Here is a 19,873-nt window from a genome sequence, read left to right as displayed (position 1 = left end):
TTGTCGAGGCGTGGATTTTAAAAAAATGAGGACCCTTAAAATAATCCACGGCTTGTTGAGGACCCTTAAAAATTCCACGCCTTGTTGAGGACCCTTAAAAATTCCACGCCTTGTAGAGGACCCTTAAAAAGATCCACGCCTTGTTATGGACCCTTAAACAAATCCACGCCTTGTTTAGGACCCTTAAAATTTTTTTTTAAAAAATCCACGCCTAGTAGAGGACCCTTAAAATTAGACCCCTAAAATATTAATTTTTAAATTTTGTTGAGGACCCCCAAAATATTTTTTTTTAAATATCCTAAAATTAATTTCGTATTTTTTTCTTTCATTTCCAGAATCCCTGACCAACCCCGGCTATTATCGTTTGGCCCGCTACATACGAGGTGATACCTATTTGGATTCGAATCGTTTGGGTGGAAACTCTCCCTCTTCGCATCCGGCTGCCACAGGCCGCAGAATATCCCACATTCCAATGTACCGAGCCGATATGTCAATGGGTGCCGGACAATTGTATCCACCAATTGATATACCCAATTTCAATTTACCCTCCACGGCACGCAGTTTCGATGACACCCCCTCGACATCAAGTGAAGAATTGGAATCGAAACAAACTTTGGAAGGCGATGGAGATTTGAAATATGAAGATGTCTATTTGCCCACCATTCACATTCGCCCATTGGAGGATGATCTCGAATTGGAGTTGCACACCGATGGTCTGATTGATGGTGAAGCTAAGGCCCTACTCAGCGATGGCATTGAACGTTGTGCTCCCGGCAAGAGGCGGGATAGTTATGGAGTATGCCGTGAAATTGAGGGATACTAAAAGGGGGAGGAGAATATTTCGGAGGAGGAGGTTTTCTTTTTTAAGGTTTGAACTGACCAAACCATGACTGTTTATTTAGGATCTTTAATTTTTAGTATATAAGTTTAAATAAATTTATTTTTAATAATTTTTAGAAAAATAGGTTAATTTTTTTAATTTTTTTTTTAATTTTAAATATTTTTAATTTTTAAGGGCAATTTATTTACTCCACTATTGGAGACAATTTTGATATGGTTATACTAAACATATTATAAAATATTTATTTATAAGATTTTATTTTCCAATTTAAATAAATTTTAAAAAACAAAAAAAAAAAATATTTATTTAAAAAATATCTTAAGGGTCCTGATTTTTTAAATTTTTTTGGACATTTTTTAAAAAGGCGTGGATTATTAAAATATTTTTTGGGTGCTCTACATAAGGCGTAGGTTTTTTTTATACCCTTCACCATTATTAGATTTGTTTTTCCGTTTGTAACTCATCGAAATAATCATTTCCGACCGTAAAATTCTATGACGATCTGATCATGTCCGTCTGTCCGTTGTAATCACTCTAGCGTCTTAACGAATTGAGATAGTACGCCAAAATTTTGCATGAAGTCGTCTTTTGTCTGCAGGCAGTTCAAGTTCGATGATGGGCTATATCGGTCCCCGTTTAGGCATAGCTCCCATGTAAGGGTACCCCCCAAATTTCGGTATTTTGGGGTTCTTGAGCGCGTTTTTCAACCGAATTCGCTGAAATTTGGTACATTGGGTTCTTATTGGGTACCAAATATATCCGCTAAAAATTATAAATATAAGTCAATTTATTCTGGTAGCTCCCATATAAGGATACCCCCCAATTTTCATTATTTTGGGGTTCTTGAGCGCGTTTTTCAACCGAATTCGCTGAAATTTGGTACATTGGGTTCTTATTGGGTACCAAATATCTGCGCTAAAAGTTATAAATACAAGTCAATTTTCGGTATTTTGGGTTTGTTTAGCGCGCTTTTAAACCGAATTCGCTGCAATTTGGTATTTTGTAGTCGTATGTGGTAACAAATCTACCTACCAACAATTTTTAATATTAGGGGTCGTCCCCTTATAACCCCCTTTTTATACCCTTCACCACACTGTGGTACAGGGTATTATGTCTTTGTGTATATGTTTGTAACAGGCAAAAGGAATCGAGATAGACTCATGGTTTCTTTTGAGAATATGCATAGAATCACTTTCTGGGTCGATTTATGCATGTCCGTCCGTCCGTCTGTTGATGTTAAATTATAAACAAAGTACAGGTCGCATTTATGATCCGAATGGGATGAAATTTGGCATTGGTCACTTATTTGGCCCAAGGAAAAACCCTATTGAAATTGGGAAAAATCGGTTCAGATTTAGATATAGCTCCCATATATATTTTCGTCCGATTTAAGGTAAGTGGGACATAAAAGTTCCTATATAACTTTCGATTTGCACGAATTTTGGCATAACGTACTGAATTTAGACTAGAGTGATGTCTACCAAGTTTCGTGGAAATCGGTCCAGATTTAGATATAGCTCCCATATATATTTTCGTCCGATTTAATGTAAATGGTGTGCCAAAGTCCCTATATATCTTTCGATTTGCACGAAATTTGGCATACGGTACTGAATTAGGTCCAGAATGATGTGCGCTAAGTTTCGTGAAAATCGGTTCAAATTTATATATAGCTCCCATATATATCTTCGTCCGATTTAGGGTTAATTGTGTACCAAAGTCTCTATATATCTTTCGATTTGCACGAAATTTGGCACAACGTACTGAATTGAGACTAGAGTGATGTCTGCCAAGTTTCGTTATAATCGGTTCAGATTTAGATATAGCTCCCATATATAGTTTCGCCCGATTTAAGGTAAATGGTGCGCTAAAGTCCCTAAATATCTTTCGACTTGCTCCAAATTTGATGTCTAGAATGATGTCTGCCAAGTTTCGTAGAAATCGGTCCAGATTTAGATATAGCTCCCATATATTGTTTCGTCCGATTTTAGGTAAATGGTGCACCAAAGTCCCTTTATATCATTCGATTTGCACGAATTTTGGTATAGCGTGTTAAATTAAGTCTAGAATGATGTGTGCAAAGTTTCATGAAAATCGGTTCAAATTTAGATATAGCTCCCATATATATTTTCATCCGATTTTATGTAAATGGTGCACCAAAGTCCCCAAATATCTTTCGATTTGCACGAAAGTTGGCACAGCGTACTGAATTAGGCCTAGAATGACGTGAAAATCGGTCGAGATTTAGATATAGCTCCTATATATTGTTTCGTCCGATTTTAGGTAAATGGTGCACCAAAGTCCCTATATATCATTCGATTTGCACGAAATTTGGCATAGCGTAATGAATTAGGTCTAGAATGTTGTGTGCTAAGTTTTCTGAAAATCGGTTCCGATTTAGATATAGCTCCCATATATATTTTCATCCGATTTAATGTAATTTGTATACCAAGGTCAATATATATCTTTCGATTTGCCCGAAATTTTGCATAGCGTACTGAATTAAGTCTAGAATGTTGTGTGCTAAGTTTCCTGAAAATAGGTTGAGATTTAGATATAGCTCCCATATATATTTTCGGCCGATTTTACGTTCACCAAGGAGCCTACGTCTGTTCCATATACACGAGATAAAATAGTGGACGGCGCTTTGTGCTGCAATATACCAAATATGCCACCTTTGCTCAATTAGGTCCCGATTTACATACATACACACTTTTATACGGTTTTATAGAAATGGTACCGCAAAGAATCCAAGTATATGGGGTTTTGTAATAGGTTCAAATATCTATGTAAATCACAAATTTAATTTCACCCGATTCCGTATCCAAGGTCCTCTACTACTGTTCTGTTACAGTATATTGCATATATTATTTTTGGGGCCTCTACATAAGGCGTGGATTTTTTAAAAATTATTTTTGGGGCCTCTACATAAGGCGTGGATTTTTTAAAAATTATTTTTGGGGCCTCTACATAAGGCGTGGATTTTTTAAAAATTATTTTTGGGGCCTCTACATAAGGCGTGGATTTTTTAAAAATTATTTTTGGGGCCTCTACATAAGGCGTGGATTTTTTAAAAATTATTTTTGGGGCCTCTACATAAGGCGTGGATTTTTTAAAAATTATTTTTGGGGCCTCTACATAAGGCGTGGATTTTTTAAAAATTATTTTTGGGGCCTCTACTTAAGGCGTAGATTTTTTTTGCTTGACCTTCAACTTTCTTTGTTAAAATCTTTGTGTAAAAAAAATTATACCATCTTAAGAGATTATTTATTAAAAAAAAAATTAAAATAATTAAATATTTCTGTTTTTTGGTTGGTTTGGTATATAAATTAGCCTAACGAAAGAAATGAATACAAATTTGTTGTATTTATATTAGAATTACAATTTATAATGACAACAAATTTGTTGTTGTTTCAAAAGATGCGGTTGAATGCTTCGCTGATTTTTTTATTGTCTTCTGGATACTTCTATAATTTTTTTTGTGGCTATTAAATTAATTAAAAATAGAATTAAATAAATTCGGAATATTTCTATACGGTTAGGGAGAAAATGATTTTTATAAAAAAAGAACAATCGACCCACCCCAATGTTTATGGCCTTTATATCCCCTTTAGGCTTATTAAATGCACATCTCAAAAAAAAAAATTATGATGTACCGAAGACACAAAGGCATGCAGCAGGAGCTATAATCAGCTTTGTTCTCCAAGCTAACACCAAAAAAAGAAAAAATTGTTGTCCCGAGAAAAAATCCACAACAACAAAGAAGAAGAATTCAATTTTAAGTTTCCACCAAACAACAAAAAAATAGAGGTCCTGCTATGGGCAAAAAAAAAAAAACATGACCAGCAATTATTTTCTTCTTCTTCTGAGCGCACTTCGCTTAGCTTCTTTCTTCTTCTTTTGTTCTTTATCAGACGTGATGGGGACAACAACAGGTTAGCAACACCAGGCAAATTTCTTGGCAATCGAATTTTGTGATATAAAACACCCGAAAGAACCCGTTGCATTTCCGGTTTTCGTGAAAGAAGACAGGCAGGGTGGCTGGCTGGCGAACGATATGACTTAGTCAAGCAAAAAAAATAAAACCAAAAACAGTTAAGAGAAACTGCATGCGGACAACTGTTGCCAGTAATAAAAATCATTAGTCTGATTGATAAGTTTTTGTTTATTTATCTCACGAGCTGGGTACGAGTCATTGAACTTGAAAATCGCACAGGCATAAATAAAATTTTTATGGGACATAAATGCCAAAAAATGCTTAAAAATCCACGCCTTATGGTAGACACTTAAAAATTATTTTTCACAAAAAAAAAAAAAAAAAAAATCCACGCCTTATGGTAGACCCTTAAAAATAATTTTTCAAAAAAAAAAAAATCCACGCCTTATGGTAGACCCTTAAAAATAATTTAAAAAAAATCCACGCCTTATGGTAGACCCTTAAAAATAATTTTTCAAAAAAAAAAAAAAATTCACGCCTTATGGTAGACCCTTAAAAATAATTTTTCAAAAAATCTTATATAGATGGCCAAAAATATATTTTAAACCGGTGAGAAGAACACTACAGTAAGACGGGGCCGATCATACGATACCCTACACACCTACCACGGAACTCTAACTTTCTTACTTACTTAGCTGGCTTGCGACAGAACATTCGTTCCATAAGCCGAACTAATAAACGATTTCAAGGCGCGTCGGTCTTTTGCGCAGTTTTTCCAATTTGAAAGATAATTTTCGGCGATGTTGACTTCGATTTGATCCTTCCAACGTATTCTTGGCCTTCCCCTTCTCGCGATATTCATCGTCAACGCAGATCGGCCCATAGATCTTTAAGAGAATTTTTCTTTCAAAAACACTCCAACATCCATATAACAGCACAGGTAGTAAGTCTAACAATGTCGATGTGTCGATGGTTCATTCGACGGCGATATTCACCATCAACGCAGATCGACCCATAGATCTTTCGCAGAATTTTTCTTGAATTTCAAAAACACTTCAAGAGCTGCCTGCGTAAGTACCCATGCTTCAGATCCATATAACAGCACGGGTACTATCAGCGTCTTGTAGAGTGTTAGTTTGGTCTGGCGGGAGGTGGTTAGGTTGTTTGCTCAGACCGAGTCTACTGGACGGCCATCACTATCCTTCTCCGAATTTCGAAACTGATGTCATTCGTTTTGTTTATGGCGGTACCAAGGTATATAAAATCTTTGACTACCTCGAAGCTGTAGTTCTCAAGTCCCACAGTTGGTCCGAGTCTACTGGATGTCTTGCTCGTTGATACCATCAGCTTGGTCTTCTCACCGTTTACTGCCAGATCCTTTTTGGCAGACTCCTTCTCAATTTGTTCAAAGGTGGCTGTTACTGCTCTCAATGTTCGACCCATTATATCGATGCCATCGGCGTAGGCGAGTAACATGTGTTGTTTGAGTGCCACAGAGTGACATTTCTGTTCACTTTTGCCTCTCGTATGACCTTTTTCAGCAGGATGTTAAAAAGGTCACACGACAAACTATAACCTTGTATGAATCCTTGTTCTGTATTAAAGGGTTCCGAGAGGTCCTTTCCGACTTTAACTGCTGATCTTGTGTCTGTTAAAGTTATCCTGCATAGCCGGATTAATTTTGCCGGAATGCCAAACGCAGACATGGCTTTAGACACCTCTGAACGGATGGGGCTGTCGAATGCGGGTTTATAGTCGACGAATAGGTGGAATGTGTCGATGTGTTTTTCGTGGTTTTTTTTCGAGGATTTGGCGCAGAGTGAAAATCTGGTTAATGGTGGATTTGCCAGGTCTGAAGCCGCATTGATATGGTCGAATAATGTCATTGACCATTGGCTTCAGTCGTTCACACAGTACGCTGGATAGAACTTTATATGCGATCGGAAGGAGACTTATTCCTCTATAGTTGGCACATATTGTCTTGTTTCCTGTTTTGTGCACGGGACACATGATGCTGAGGTTCCAATCATTGGACATGGATTCTTCTAGCCAAATTGTACTAATCAGCTGGTGCATGCTCCTTACCAGCATCTGACCACCAGTCTTGAATAGTTCGGCTTGTAACCCATCGGTACCTGCTGCTTTATTATTCTTCAGCCGATTGATTGCTATTCTGACTTCATCTTGGCTAGGTGGTATACACTCTATACCGTCATCTATTATTGGTTCTGGGGTATCCACTTCACTGCTACTATTTACTGCCAGAAGTTTTTCAAAATGCTCCTTCCAGATCCTCAGCACGCTGTATGTATCTGTCACTAGGTTTCCTTCTTTATCTCTACAGGAGGACGTGCCTGCACCAAAGCCTTCGATTTGGTGTTTTGTAGAATTTTCGGACTTCTTTCTGACTTCTGTACATCTCGATTTGCTCACGCTCACGTTTTTCTTGTTCTTTCTTCTTTTTTCGGAAAATACGTTTCTCCTCTCTCATTTTCACCCGATAGTTCTCCATCGCATTACGTATTGCTACTGTCCGCAGGGTTGCCCTATTCGCTGCGTTTTTCATATCATTAGCATTACGACACTCCTGATCGTACCACCGTTTTCTTGATGGTGGTCTTTGGTACCCAAGTGTTGCTTTTGCTGCAGTTTGTAGGGAGTGGGCAATTCTCTGCCATTGTGCTTCTATATTATTATCGGGACAAGGGGTGCTTTCGTCAAGCAGTTGGGTAAGTTGAACGGAGTAGGCTTCTGCTATCTGTTGTGTTTGCAGCTTTTTGACGTCAAATTTCCGTGTTACTTTAGATCGTACCTTTGATGCTACATCAAGACGGGTGCGTACCTTGGCTGCCACAAGGTAATGGTCCGAATCGATATTCGCTCCTCGGATCCACCGGACGTCTAATACCCTGGATGAATGCCTTCCGTCTATCACAACATGATCGATTTGATTTCTCGTTGTTCGATCGGGAGAAATCCAAGTGGCCTTGTGTATATCGAGATGCTTGAATCGGGTGCTGCTAACTACCATGTTTTTTTTTGCTGCCGCGTAGTCAATCAACCTCATGCGTAGAGATGGTATTTACCGGGTATTTACCCGCTAAATACCCAAGGGGTGGGTAAATACCGGGTAAATACCCATTTGCGGGTATTTATTTGGGTATTTACTACATTGAATCGGTAATACAACATCTTACACCCTATTTCCGGGTTTCTGTATCAAATCGATTTAGAATGGATAGTTTTACGATACTTTAAAGACGTGGGTAAAAACTTGGGTAAATACCCGAGTTTTTACCCAAAAATTGGGTATAAACTCATTAACTGCAGAACCACTTGACATAGGCGGCCAAAATTTTGCACACATGTTTCTAATGTCAAAGCAAATATAAAAATCCAACATGGGGTCCCTGGGTCCAAGTTTTGATATAGCCCCCATATAACCATATCTCCCGATTTAAGGTATTTTTTGTCTATTAGTCGCATTTTACAACCAAATTGGCTGTAATTTGGCACAGAGTGTTCTTTTTGAGTACAAAATGTCCATGCAAAATTTTATGTATGTAGGTCCACGTTTACTGGTAGCCCCCATACAGAAGTACCCTTATTTTGAGTATTTACCCAAAAATAGGGTATAAACTCATTAACTGCCGAACCACTTGACATAGGCGGCCAAAATTTTGCACACATGTTTCTAATGTCAAAGCAAATATAAAAATCCAACATGGGGTCCCTGGGTCCAAGTTTTGATATAGCCCCCATATAACCATATCTCCCGATTTTAGGTATTTTTTGTCTATTAGACACATTTTACAACCAAATTGGCCGTAATTTGGCACAGAGTGTTCTCTTTGGGTACCAAATGTCCATGCAAAAATGTATGTATGTAGGTCCATATTTACTGGTAGCCCCCATACAAAGGTACCCCTATTTTGAGCATTTACCCAAAAAATGAGTATAAACTCATTAACTGCCGAACCACTTGACATAGGCGGCCAAAAATTGGTTCAGATGGTTTTAATATCAATACAAATACTGGTGTGGGAAATGGGGTCTCTGGGTCCAAGTTCTGATATAGCCCTCATGTAACCGTAGCTCCCGATTTTAGGTAATTTTTATCTATTAGCCAATTTTATTGGCTGGAATTTGGCTCAGAGAGTTCTCAATGAGTACCAATTGTTTACTCTGGTCCACGTTTTCTGTCCTATATAACGGTCCTGATTTTGGGTATTTATATATATTTAACAGCCGAACTAATTGACGTGTGTTTGGAAGACCCCAATTCCCATACAGGAAATAATGTTGATTTTGAACCATTTGTGTCAAAAACCACCTTAAAACGGTAGGTACGGTTATGTGGGGGCTATATCAAAACTTGGACCCAGGGACCCCATGTTGGATTTTTATATTTGATTTGACATTAGAAACATGTGTGCAAAATTTTGGCCGCCTATGTCAAGTGGTTCGGCAGTTAATGAGTTTATACCCATTTTTTGGGTAAATACTCAAAATAGGGGTACCTTTGTATGGGGGCTACCAGTAAATATGGACCTACATACATAAATTTTTGCATGGACATTTGGTACCCAAAGAGAACACTCTGTGCCAAATTACAGCCAATTTGGCCCTAAAATGTGTCTAATAGGCAAAAAATACCTTAAATCGGGAGATACGGTTATATGGGGGCTATATCAAAACTTGAACCCAGGGACCCCATGTTGGATTTTTATATTTGCTTTGACATTAGAAACATGTGTGCAAAATTTTGGCCGCCTGTGTCAAGTGGTTCGGCAGTTAATGAGTTTATACCCTATTTTTGGGTAAATACTCAAAATAGGGGTACCTTTGTATGGGGGCTGCCAGTAAACGTGGACCTACATACATAAATTTTTGCATAGACATTTGGTACCCAAAGAGAACACTCTGTGCCAAATTACGACCAATTTGGTTGTAAAATGTGTCTAATAGACAAAAAATACCTTAAATCGGGAGATATGGTTATATGGGGGCTATATCAAAACTTGGACCCAGGGACCCCATGTTGGATTTCTGTATTTGCTTTGACATTAGAAACATGTGTGCAAAATTTTGGCCGCCTATGTCAAGTGGTTCTGCAGTTAATGAGTTTATACCCATTTTTTGGGTAAATACTCAAAATAGGGGTACCTTTGTATGGGGGCTACCAGTAAACGTGGACCTACATACATAAATTTTTGCATGGACATTTTGTACTCAAAAAGAACACTCTGTGCCAACTTACAGCCAATTTGGTTGTAAAATGTGTCTAATAGACAAAAAATACCTTAAATCGGGAAATATGGTTATATGGGGGCTATATCAAAACTTGGACCCAGGGACCCCATGTTGGATTTCTGTATTTGCTTTGACATTAGAAACATGTGTGCAAAATTTTGGCCGCCTATGTCAAGTGGTTCCGTAGTTAATGAGTTTATACCCAATTTTTGGGTAAAAACTCGGGTATTTACCCAAGTTTTTACACACGTCTTTAAAGTATCGTAAAACTATCCATTCTTAATCGATTTGATAACATAAACCCGGAAATAGGGTGTAAGATGTTGTATTACCGATTCAATATAGTAAATACCCAAATAAATACCCACAAATGGGTATTTACCCAATTTACCGGGTATTTACCTAATTTACCGGGTATTTACCCTTTGGGTATTTACCCACTGCCCATCTCTACTCATGCGTTGTCTGATGTTTCTTCATGAAGGCTGAATTTTCCGACGGTTGGGCCAAAGATATTTTCCCTTCCGATTTTTGCATTAAAACCTCCTAGCAGAATTTTAATGTCATGGCCAGGGCAGCGGTCATATGCTGTTTCTAGGCGCTCGTAAAATATGTCTTCGGTCTGTTCATCTTTATCTTCGGTTGGAGCATGGGCACAAATGAGACTGATGTAGAAGAACTTCGCTTTTATGCGGATTATAGCAATTCGCTCATTTACTGGAGTGAATCTGGAGACGAGGTCTTTTATTTTCCTGTTAACCATAAATCTGCAGCCAAATTCATGTCTCGTTTCATGGCAGCTATAATACAGGGCGTAATCATCTGATTTACTTACGTCTGTGCCTTTCCATCGCATTTCCCGTAAGGCAATAATATCGGTTGTGTACTTCTTGAGTACATCCGCCAAGGCGAAAACTGCGCACATTCCGAGTGCAGATTCGCAGATCATGGTCCTTTATACGTTTGCGGGGGCCGTCAACATTAGGGGGTTTTGGTTTTCTTTTTCTTGCTTTTTATACCCTTCACCACACTGTGGTACAGGGTATTATGTCTTTGTGCATATGTTTGTAACAGGCAAAAGGAAACGAGATAGACACATGGTTCCTTTTGAGAATATGCATAGAATCACTTTCTGAGTCGATTTACGCATGTCCGTCTGTCCGTCCGTCCGTCTGTCCGTCCATGTATTTTTGTGAACAAAGTACAGGTCGCATTTATGATCCGATTTGGATGAAATTTGGCATAGGTCACTTATTCGGCCCAAGGACGAACCCTATTGAAATTGGGAAAAATCGGTTCAGATTTAGATATAGATCCCATATATATTTTCACCCGATATAGGCACCAAAGTACCTATATATCATTCGATTTGCACGAAATTTGGCATAGCGCACTGAATGAGGTCCAAAATGATGTGTGCTGAGTTTCGTGAAAATCGGTTCAGATTTAGATATAGCTCCCATATATATTTTCGCCCGATATAGGCACCAAAGTACCTATATATCATTCGATTTGCCCGAAATTTGGCATAGTATACTGAATTAGGTCCATAATGGTGTGTGCTGAGTTTCGTGAAAATCGGTTCAGATTTAGATATAGCTCCCATATATATTTTCGTCCGATTTAAGGTAAACGTGGCACCAAAGTACCTATATATCTTTCGATTTCCACGAAATTTGGCATAGCGTACTGAATTAGGTATAGAATGATGTGTGTTAAGTTTCCTGAAAATCGGTTCAGATTTAGATATAGCTCCCATATATATTTTCGTCCGATTTAATTTAAATGGTGCACCAAAGTCCCTATATATCTTTCGATTTGCACGAAAGTTGGCACATCGTAATCAATTAGGAATATAATGGTGTGTGTTAAGTTTCCTGAAAATCGGTCCAGATTTAGATATAGCTCCCATATATATTTTCATCCGATTTAATCTGAATGGTGCACCAATGTCCCTATATATCTTTCGATTTGCACCAAAGTTGGCACAGCGTAATGAATTAGTTATAGAATGGTGTGTGTTAAGTTTCCTGAAAATCGGTTCAGATTTAGATATAGCTCCTATATATATTTTCGTCCGATTTAATGTAAATGGTCTACCAAAGTCCCTATATATCTTTCGATTTGCACGAAATTTGGCACTGCGTTATGGATGAGGTCTGGAATGATGTGTGTTAAGTTTACTGAAATCGTTGAAATCGGTTCAGATTTAGATATAGCTTCTATTTCATCTGTTGAATATGCTCAAAGTGGTGAAGGGTATCATATAGTCGGCCCCGTCCGACTTTACTACTTTCCTTACTGGTTCATAGTTGGGTTTTCCGAGTGTCTACAACTATCCCGACTCCTCAACCCATTTTTTTATAGTTCTTATGGGTGAACTCGCGTCACATATCAACTCACTATTTCAACGGGTGATGAAAATAGCTATTCCAGGTGACACCGCGGGGAGCTCACTGTCCACAATTGAGATGAAAGAAAGACCAAGATAAGCCTGGGCTTCGCCTTATTAAAGCCAATCAGAGCTGTTGCTTGGTATCTATCATCCGCTACGCCACCCTATAATGTTTACTCCGTGCCTGGGTAATATTTCTGATATTTACACCCTCTTGCCCGATTAGTGATCAAAATAACCTCTTACTTACACAGCCATATTTTCCGAATATTTCTAATATTCGTTACAGCCCTTCTATACTTATCCAGATTCCCTTCACCGTGGGTTATGTTGTGATGTTCGGCTTATAGTTGTGGCCTATATGGCGACTCCAAAAAAAACAGTGAGCGGAGCAGTATAGTCGGACGGAGCCGACCATATGATACCCTACACAACTACCACGGAACTTTAACATTCTGCAGATCTATATCTATTTGCACCCTCTTAACCGATTAGAGGTCAATAGCTCCTATTTCTTGCCATGACATCTTTTTCGAATAATGTTTTATATCATAATATCCATTTTTTTCATTTTACACGGTCTTGGTTGACTTGCCCCGCTGAATAGTGACAGATCATTACAAACGCCTATCAAATTAGTTGGCCAGATACATTCTCCAGTGTAAGATTCTGCTTATAATTGTGGTATATAGATGGACATGATCAGCATCGCAAATTATAGTCGTTGTCCTTGACCATAGCCGGAAACTCATGGAAACTTTAAAAGCGATCAGCGCTATATTTCCGCCTTCTAGAATGGTAATGGGTTACTAAATAATATCTGAATACGTAAGCACCTGTAAATATTTGACTGTAACTCCCACATCTGAGTAGATACATCACTATATTTGGTATCAATTTAAAGGCCAACCACTCCTCTTGGATATACTATCAACTCCTCGGGTCTACATCCTTCAGGGGCAAATATATACGCCATAGAATATTGACCGATCTTTATCAAAACATGCATGCTTATTCTCTGGCCCGATCCCCTTCTCCATGCAAAAATTCGCGGTGTTTGGGCCATTTTTATGGCCTCTGGAGCGACCAGAAAAACCGACAAAAATAAAGTTTTTGATCCATTTCATCCCCTAAATATTAAACGATCTTTACCAAAAACAATAGGGGTCTTCATTGGCCAGAACCCATCCTACATGCAAAATTTCGTGAAGATTGGTCCATAACTGCGGCCTGTAACGTGTTTACAATTTATAATGGACAGACGGACGGACACACATGTCTAGATCGACTCAGCTAGTCGAGATATGACGATCGGTGTACTTAAAGGTGGGTCTAGGACCAATATTTCGCGGAGTTACAAACATTTTGGGCCTGCACAAAGCTATAATACCCTGACAACATAGTTGTGTAGGTTATAAAAATCCACGCCTTCTATGAGACCCTTAAAAATATTTTTAAAAAATTCCACGCTTGGTGGATCCCTTAAAAATACGATCTCTGTTATGATTTGAAGAAAAATTTCCGCATTCTGATCAGAACAAATGATTTGGCTTTGGCTTTATTTGTGGTATCTGATTTGATTATTCAGCCCCCGATTCGTACACCGACCGTTAAGTCTGTCAAGACAAACCCACTTTTTTCGTCTTCTTCTTCTCTTAGCACTAAGGTGTGGGTGGGTGGTTGACTTGTTCACCACATAAATACTCATCCATATCCAGAGAAAAAAAATAAATAAATGAAGCGCATTTACCCACCAAGTAAGTGCTACCTGTCCTGAATTCATAATTCGTTAGTTTTTTCATAATTTATGGTCTTATTATAAAAACAAATAAAATTATTCAAATTCAAGATAATAATGAAAAAACAAAAACAATTCAAAACCTGTGCGTCCATTTGTGGGAATGGCGGGAATAATTTAACAATAACTGCACTAAGTGATTTTTTTTACTCAATTAGAAAATGGTTCTAAATCGAGGAGGGAATTAAAAACAAAATTAGGTAAATTAGGTTATTGAGTTTTTTTTAATAATTTGAAAAAAGTGATTTGGGAATAAGTTTTAGGGGATGTTTTATTTGACTTAAATAATTTTATTATCATTTTTTTTATTAATGTGACTTAAGTCATTTTGTAAGGTAGCGGCGTGATTGGAACCTTTGAATTTTAACCACATTGTAACTTCTTTACAAATTCGTTGTTACGCCTTAACTCATTTCATAAAAATAATTAAATTTTTGAAAACAAATTTCAAAATTTGTTAAAATATTAAATAAGCTTCTCCGAACACCTGATGTATCGGAATCAAAATATATAAAGTAAATGTTTATTGATTCCATTTAAGTTATGCAATATATCTTTCAAAACGATTGGGTAATTTAAATTAATTGGTGTAAAGGTTTAATACACAGGGTGTCTTTTTTTTGTTGCGTGGAATAAATATTTTTGGAGGACCATAACATGGCGTGGATTTTTTAAAAATATTTTTTGGGACCTACATATGGCGTGCATTTTTTAGGAACCTACACTCGGTGGGAATAAAATACCGATCTAGCGTGCAGAAAATAAAACAAGTGAAAAGGCGGTAAGTTCGGCCGGGCCGAACTTTGGATACCCTCCACCATAGTTATATTGACAGGTACTAGAAATGAAAATATAGGGAACATACCAAAAAGTGGACCTATACCAACATTTCTAAAAACGGATTATGTAAATCATAATAAAAATTTTAGAAATTTTTAAAGGATAATTATACCCTCAGCCTTATGAGGGTGTATACACTTTATACGGTGAAAATGTGCCTCATCGAAATATTGGTTCTAGACCCCATGTTTCATTGGACCAAATCCGTTTCAGAAAATTTAGATTTCATCCGAACTTTACCCATTTTATTATTTCTTCAAAGCTTAGTTCAAATTCGAAGATAGAGAATATCGGTCCACTCCTTCTGGAATCCAATCAGGGGCTAGTTCTAAATGCGGCTATAGTTCATTATCGAACCTTACGTTCTAATTTTTTTATCTCTCTATCCTCCGCAGGTGAAATGATTACAAAAGAGTCTCAGAACCAAACTCAAACTCAAGTCTCAGAACCAAATCAGAAAACTATTCTAATATAAAAAAGGGGGTTATATGGGGACTACCCCAAAAAGGGGACGAATATTAATAATTTTTGGTAGGGAGATTTGTTACCATATACGACTACAAAATACCAAATTGCAGCAAATTCGGTTGAAAAACGCGTTCAAGAACCCCAAAATACCGAAAATTGGGGATACCCTTATATGGGGGCTATCCGAAAAAATGAACCTATATTCATAATATTTTGTAGGGAGATTTTGAACCTATTAAGAACCCAATTTATAAAATTTCAGCGTATTCGGTTGAAAACGCGCTCAAGAACCCCAAAATACCGAAAATTGGGGGGTACCCTTATATGGGGGTTATTCGAAAAAATGGACCTATATTCATAATTTTTTGTGGAGAGATTTGGTACCCATTAAGAACCCAATTCATAAAATTTCAGCGTATTCGGTTGAAGAACGCGCTCAAGAACCCCAAAATACCGAAAATTGGGGGGTACTCTTATATGGGGGCTATTCGAAAAAATGGACCTATATTCATAATTTTTTGTGGAGAGATTTGGTACATATTAAGAACTCAAAATACTAAATTATAGCCAATTCGGTGGAAAAATACGACCAAAACCCCCAAAATACTGAAAATTAGGAGGTACCGTTATATGGGGGCTAGCAGAAAAAGTGGACCTATATTTATAATTTTTTGTAGAGACATTTAGTACCCAATAAGAACACAATGTACCAAATTTCAGCGTATTCGGTTGAAAAATGCACTCAAGAACCCCAAAATACCGAAAATTGGGGGTACAGTTATATGGGAGCTATGCCAAAATGTGGAGCGATATATCCCATTTTCGAACTTGACCTGCCTGCAGACAAAAGACAAACATATGCAAAATTTCAGCACCCTATCTCAATTCCTTCAGAAGATAGCGTGATTACAACAGACGGACGGACAGACGGGCGGACGGACATGGATAGATCGTCTTAGAATTTTACCCTGATCAAGAATATATATACTTTATAGGGTCGGAAATGAATATTTCGATGAGTTACAATCCATACTAAACAGTACCTTTATAAGATTCAAATCCAAACAGAAGTGAATCTTATAAAGGTACAAATCGGAAATATTCTAAATACAAAAATAGACGATCCAGACATAGAGGTGGAGCACATCTTCCATTTAACAAGGATCAGCGGCAAGGTATTTAGTGCTATTTCGGAATTATCTACCCAATCATGTAGAATTTGCGGTGCAACACCAACAAAATTTCGTCATTTACACCAAACATCAACTTATACGACCACGGCCTGTCTACCTTACATGCAAGGATTCGATGTTTAGAATGTATATTGCACATTTCATACCGACTGCTTTTGAAGAAGTGGAAAATTAATAGCTCCAATCAGCCACTTTTCGAAGATACGTGCCTTATCATTAATGATTTGAAGGAAGAAATGCACATTATTTTTGACACACCTAAGTCAGTATTCGGAACAACAAACGATGGCAATGCGTTTTTTAACCAACCTGGCTTGGCATCGTCAATAACTGATGTTGATGAAAAATTTATTAAAAATTTTAGTTTCATCCTTTTAACCATGGCCTGTGGATTAACGCAGATTCACTTAAAGAACTTATTGAGGAAACATTTATTCTTGTCGTGGAATTATATCCTTGGTTCCATATGCCTCCAAGCATACACCAAATATTAGCGCATGGAGCTGATAAAATTAAATGAGCAGCTTTGCCCATAGGAATGTTGTCTGAAGAAGCCATGGTATCCAGAAATGAGGACTTTCGGAACTACAGGGAACTGTACACCAGAAAAATTAGTCGCGAGGAAACAACCCACTTTTTACCCTCCAAATATTTCGGAATTTTTAAAAGAAGCTCCCATTAGTTTTTAAGTTTTTTCTAAAAAAAATTCGGCGCTTAAAAATAAATTGCCAAATTTTTTCATAAAATAATTGTCCATCTAAATGTATTCTTATCCAAAATATCGATACACCTACAGTAAAACATCTATTTTTATTTTCTGCGCGCTAGATCTGAATTTTTGGATTTATTAAAAAAAATATTTTGGAAGCCAATCACAATATTAAATGTTTGTACAATCACAATAGATATGGTAAAGCCATATAGCAAAGCCATCAACCTGATAAAGAAACCGACTATACAGTTGTCCGATGGGCACTATAGATGTCAGTACTGTGGACGATTTTATTTTTTATTTTGTCGAGGGAAATAATTTTCGAACATACAACAGTTATAGCAATTATTACATTTAACTATAATTTCAAGTATAGACACATCACCTATAATTTTGGGGAATCGAATTTTAAATCGAAATTTTATTTGCGTTAATGCTATAATTGGGGAAATTCGAACCGCTTTACGAATTTGACTTCTTTGCCATAATATTTATTTATAGCAAAAAATCCCATGGAAGAAATTAAAAACATATTTCATTCAAAATAATTTATTGGACATTTGGAGCACACTAGAGGTTAACAGTGGTGGTATGAATTCGAAAATAATGAATTCCTCTTTACAGAGTGATCAATCACAATAGACAACTTGATAGCCTATTAAAAATAATTTTTATTTTAAAAGAATCCACGCCTTGTGAGACCAATAAAAATAATTTTTAACCAGTAAGGAAAGTAGTAAATTCGGACGGGGCCGACTATATGATACGCTTCACCACATTGCGTATATTCAACAGATGAATCCTAATTAATGGGGGCTATATCTAACTTCGGACAAACTTTCTTTAGTGCACAATTTACATAAAATCGGAAGAAAATATATATATATATATATATATGTAGGAGATATGTCTAAATCTGAACCGAAACTTATCACACATCATACTAGACTTAATTCAGTACGCTATACCAAGGGACTCTGTTGCACTATTTACCTAAAATAGGACGAATATATATGGGAGCTATATCTAAATCTGAACCGATTTTCACGAAACTTTGCACACATCATTCCAGACTCAATGCAGTACACTATGCCAAATTTCGTGCAAATCGAAAGATACATAGGGACTTTGGTACACAAGTTACCATAAATCGGGCGATGATATATATGGGAGCTATATCTAAATTTGAACCGATTTTCCCGAAATTTACCACACATCATTCTAGACTCAATTCATTACACTATGCCAAATTTCGTACAAATCGAAGGATACATAGGGACTCTGTTGCACTATTTACCTAAAATAGGACGAATATATATGGGAGCTATATCTAAATCTGAACCGATTTTCACAAAACTTTGCACACATCATTCTAGACCTATTTCATTACGCTGTGCCAAATTACGTGCAAATCGAATGATATATAGGGACTTTGGTATACCATTGACCTTAAATCGGACCAATATATATATGGGAGCCGTATCTAAACCTGAACCGATTTTCTCGAAACTTAACACACATCATTCTGGACCTAATTCAGTACTCTGTGCCAAATTTCGTGCAAATCGAAAAATATATAGGGACTTTAATGACCCATTTACCTTAAATCGGACGAAAATATATATGGGAGCCGTATCTAAATCTAAACCGATTTTTCCCAATTTCAATAGGGTTCATCCTTGGGACAAATATACGAGCTGTACCAAATTTTATCCAATTCGGATGATAAATGCGACCTGTACTTTGTTTACAATTTAACATCTACAGACGGATGGACATGCATAAATCGACTCAGAAAGTGATTCTATGCATAATCTCATAAGGAACCTTGTGTCTACCTCGTTTCCTTTTGTCCTTAAAAATAATTTTTAAAAAATCCACGCCTTATATAGGAGCCTTAAAAATAATTTTTAAAAAATCCACGCCTTATATAGGAGCCTTAAAAATAATTTTTAAAAAATCCACGCCTTGTGTTGGGACCCTTAAAAATAATTTTTAAAAAATCCACGCCTTGTGTTGGGACCCTTAAAAAAATTTAAAAAATCCACGCCTTGTGTTGGGACCCTTAAAAATAATTTTTAAAAAATCCACGCCTTAAAAATAATTTTTAAAAAATCCACGCCTTGTGTTGGGACCCTTAAAAAAATTTAAAAAATCCACGCCTTGTGTTGGGACCCTTAAAAATAATTTTTAAAAAATCCACGCCTTAAAAATAATTTTTAAAAAATCCACGCCTTATATAGGAGCCTTAAAAATAATTTTTAAAAAATCCACGTCTTATATTGGAGACTTAAAAATAATTTTTAAAAAATCCAAGCCTTATATAGGAGCCTTAAAAATAATTTTTAAAAAATCCACGCCTTATATGGGAGCCTTAAAAATAATTTTTAAAAAATCCACGACTTGTGTTGGGACCCTTAAAAATAATTTTTAAAAAAT

The 19,873-nt window shown here is 36.9% G+C and overlaps 1 protein-coding gene across 1 annotated transcript; it reads left to right on the top strand.

Moving 5' to 3' along the window:
* Positions 1–335: 335 nt before the first annotated feature.
* On the top strand, positions 336–827 carry LOC133329675 (uncharacterized; the record flags this gene model as incomplete). Its single annotated transcript, XM_061538152.1, has 1 exon — positions 336–827. A coding segment is annotated over one exon (488 nt), but the record flags the coding sequence as incomplete, so codon positions are not given.
* Between the last annotated feature and the right edge of the window lie 19,046 nt (positions 828–19,873).

Source organism: Musca vetustissima, unplaced genomic scaffold (genome assembly GCF_032173495.1).
Source record: "Musca vetustissima isolate MV318-11 ecotype Yass unplaced genomic scaffold, APGP_CSIRO_Mvet_v1 utg43454, whole genome shotgun sequence".
In the NCBI taxonomy this organism is placed as follows: Eukaryota; Metazoa; Arthropoda; class Insecta; order Diptera; family Muscidae; genus Musca; species Musca vetustissima.
This window is presented reverse-complemented; position numbering and strand designations above follow the sequence as displayed.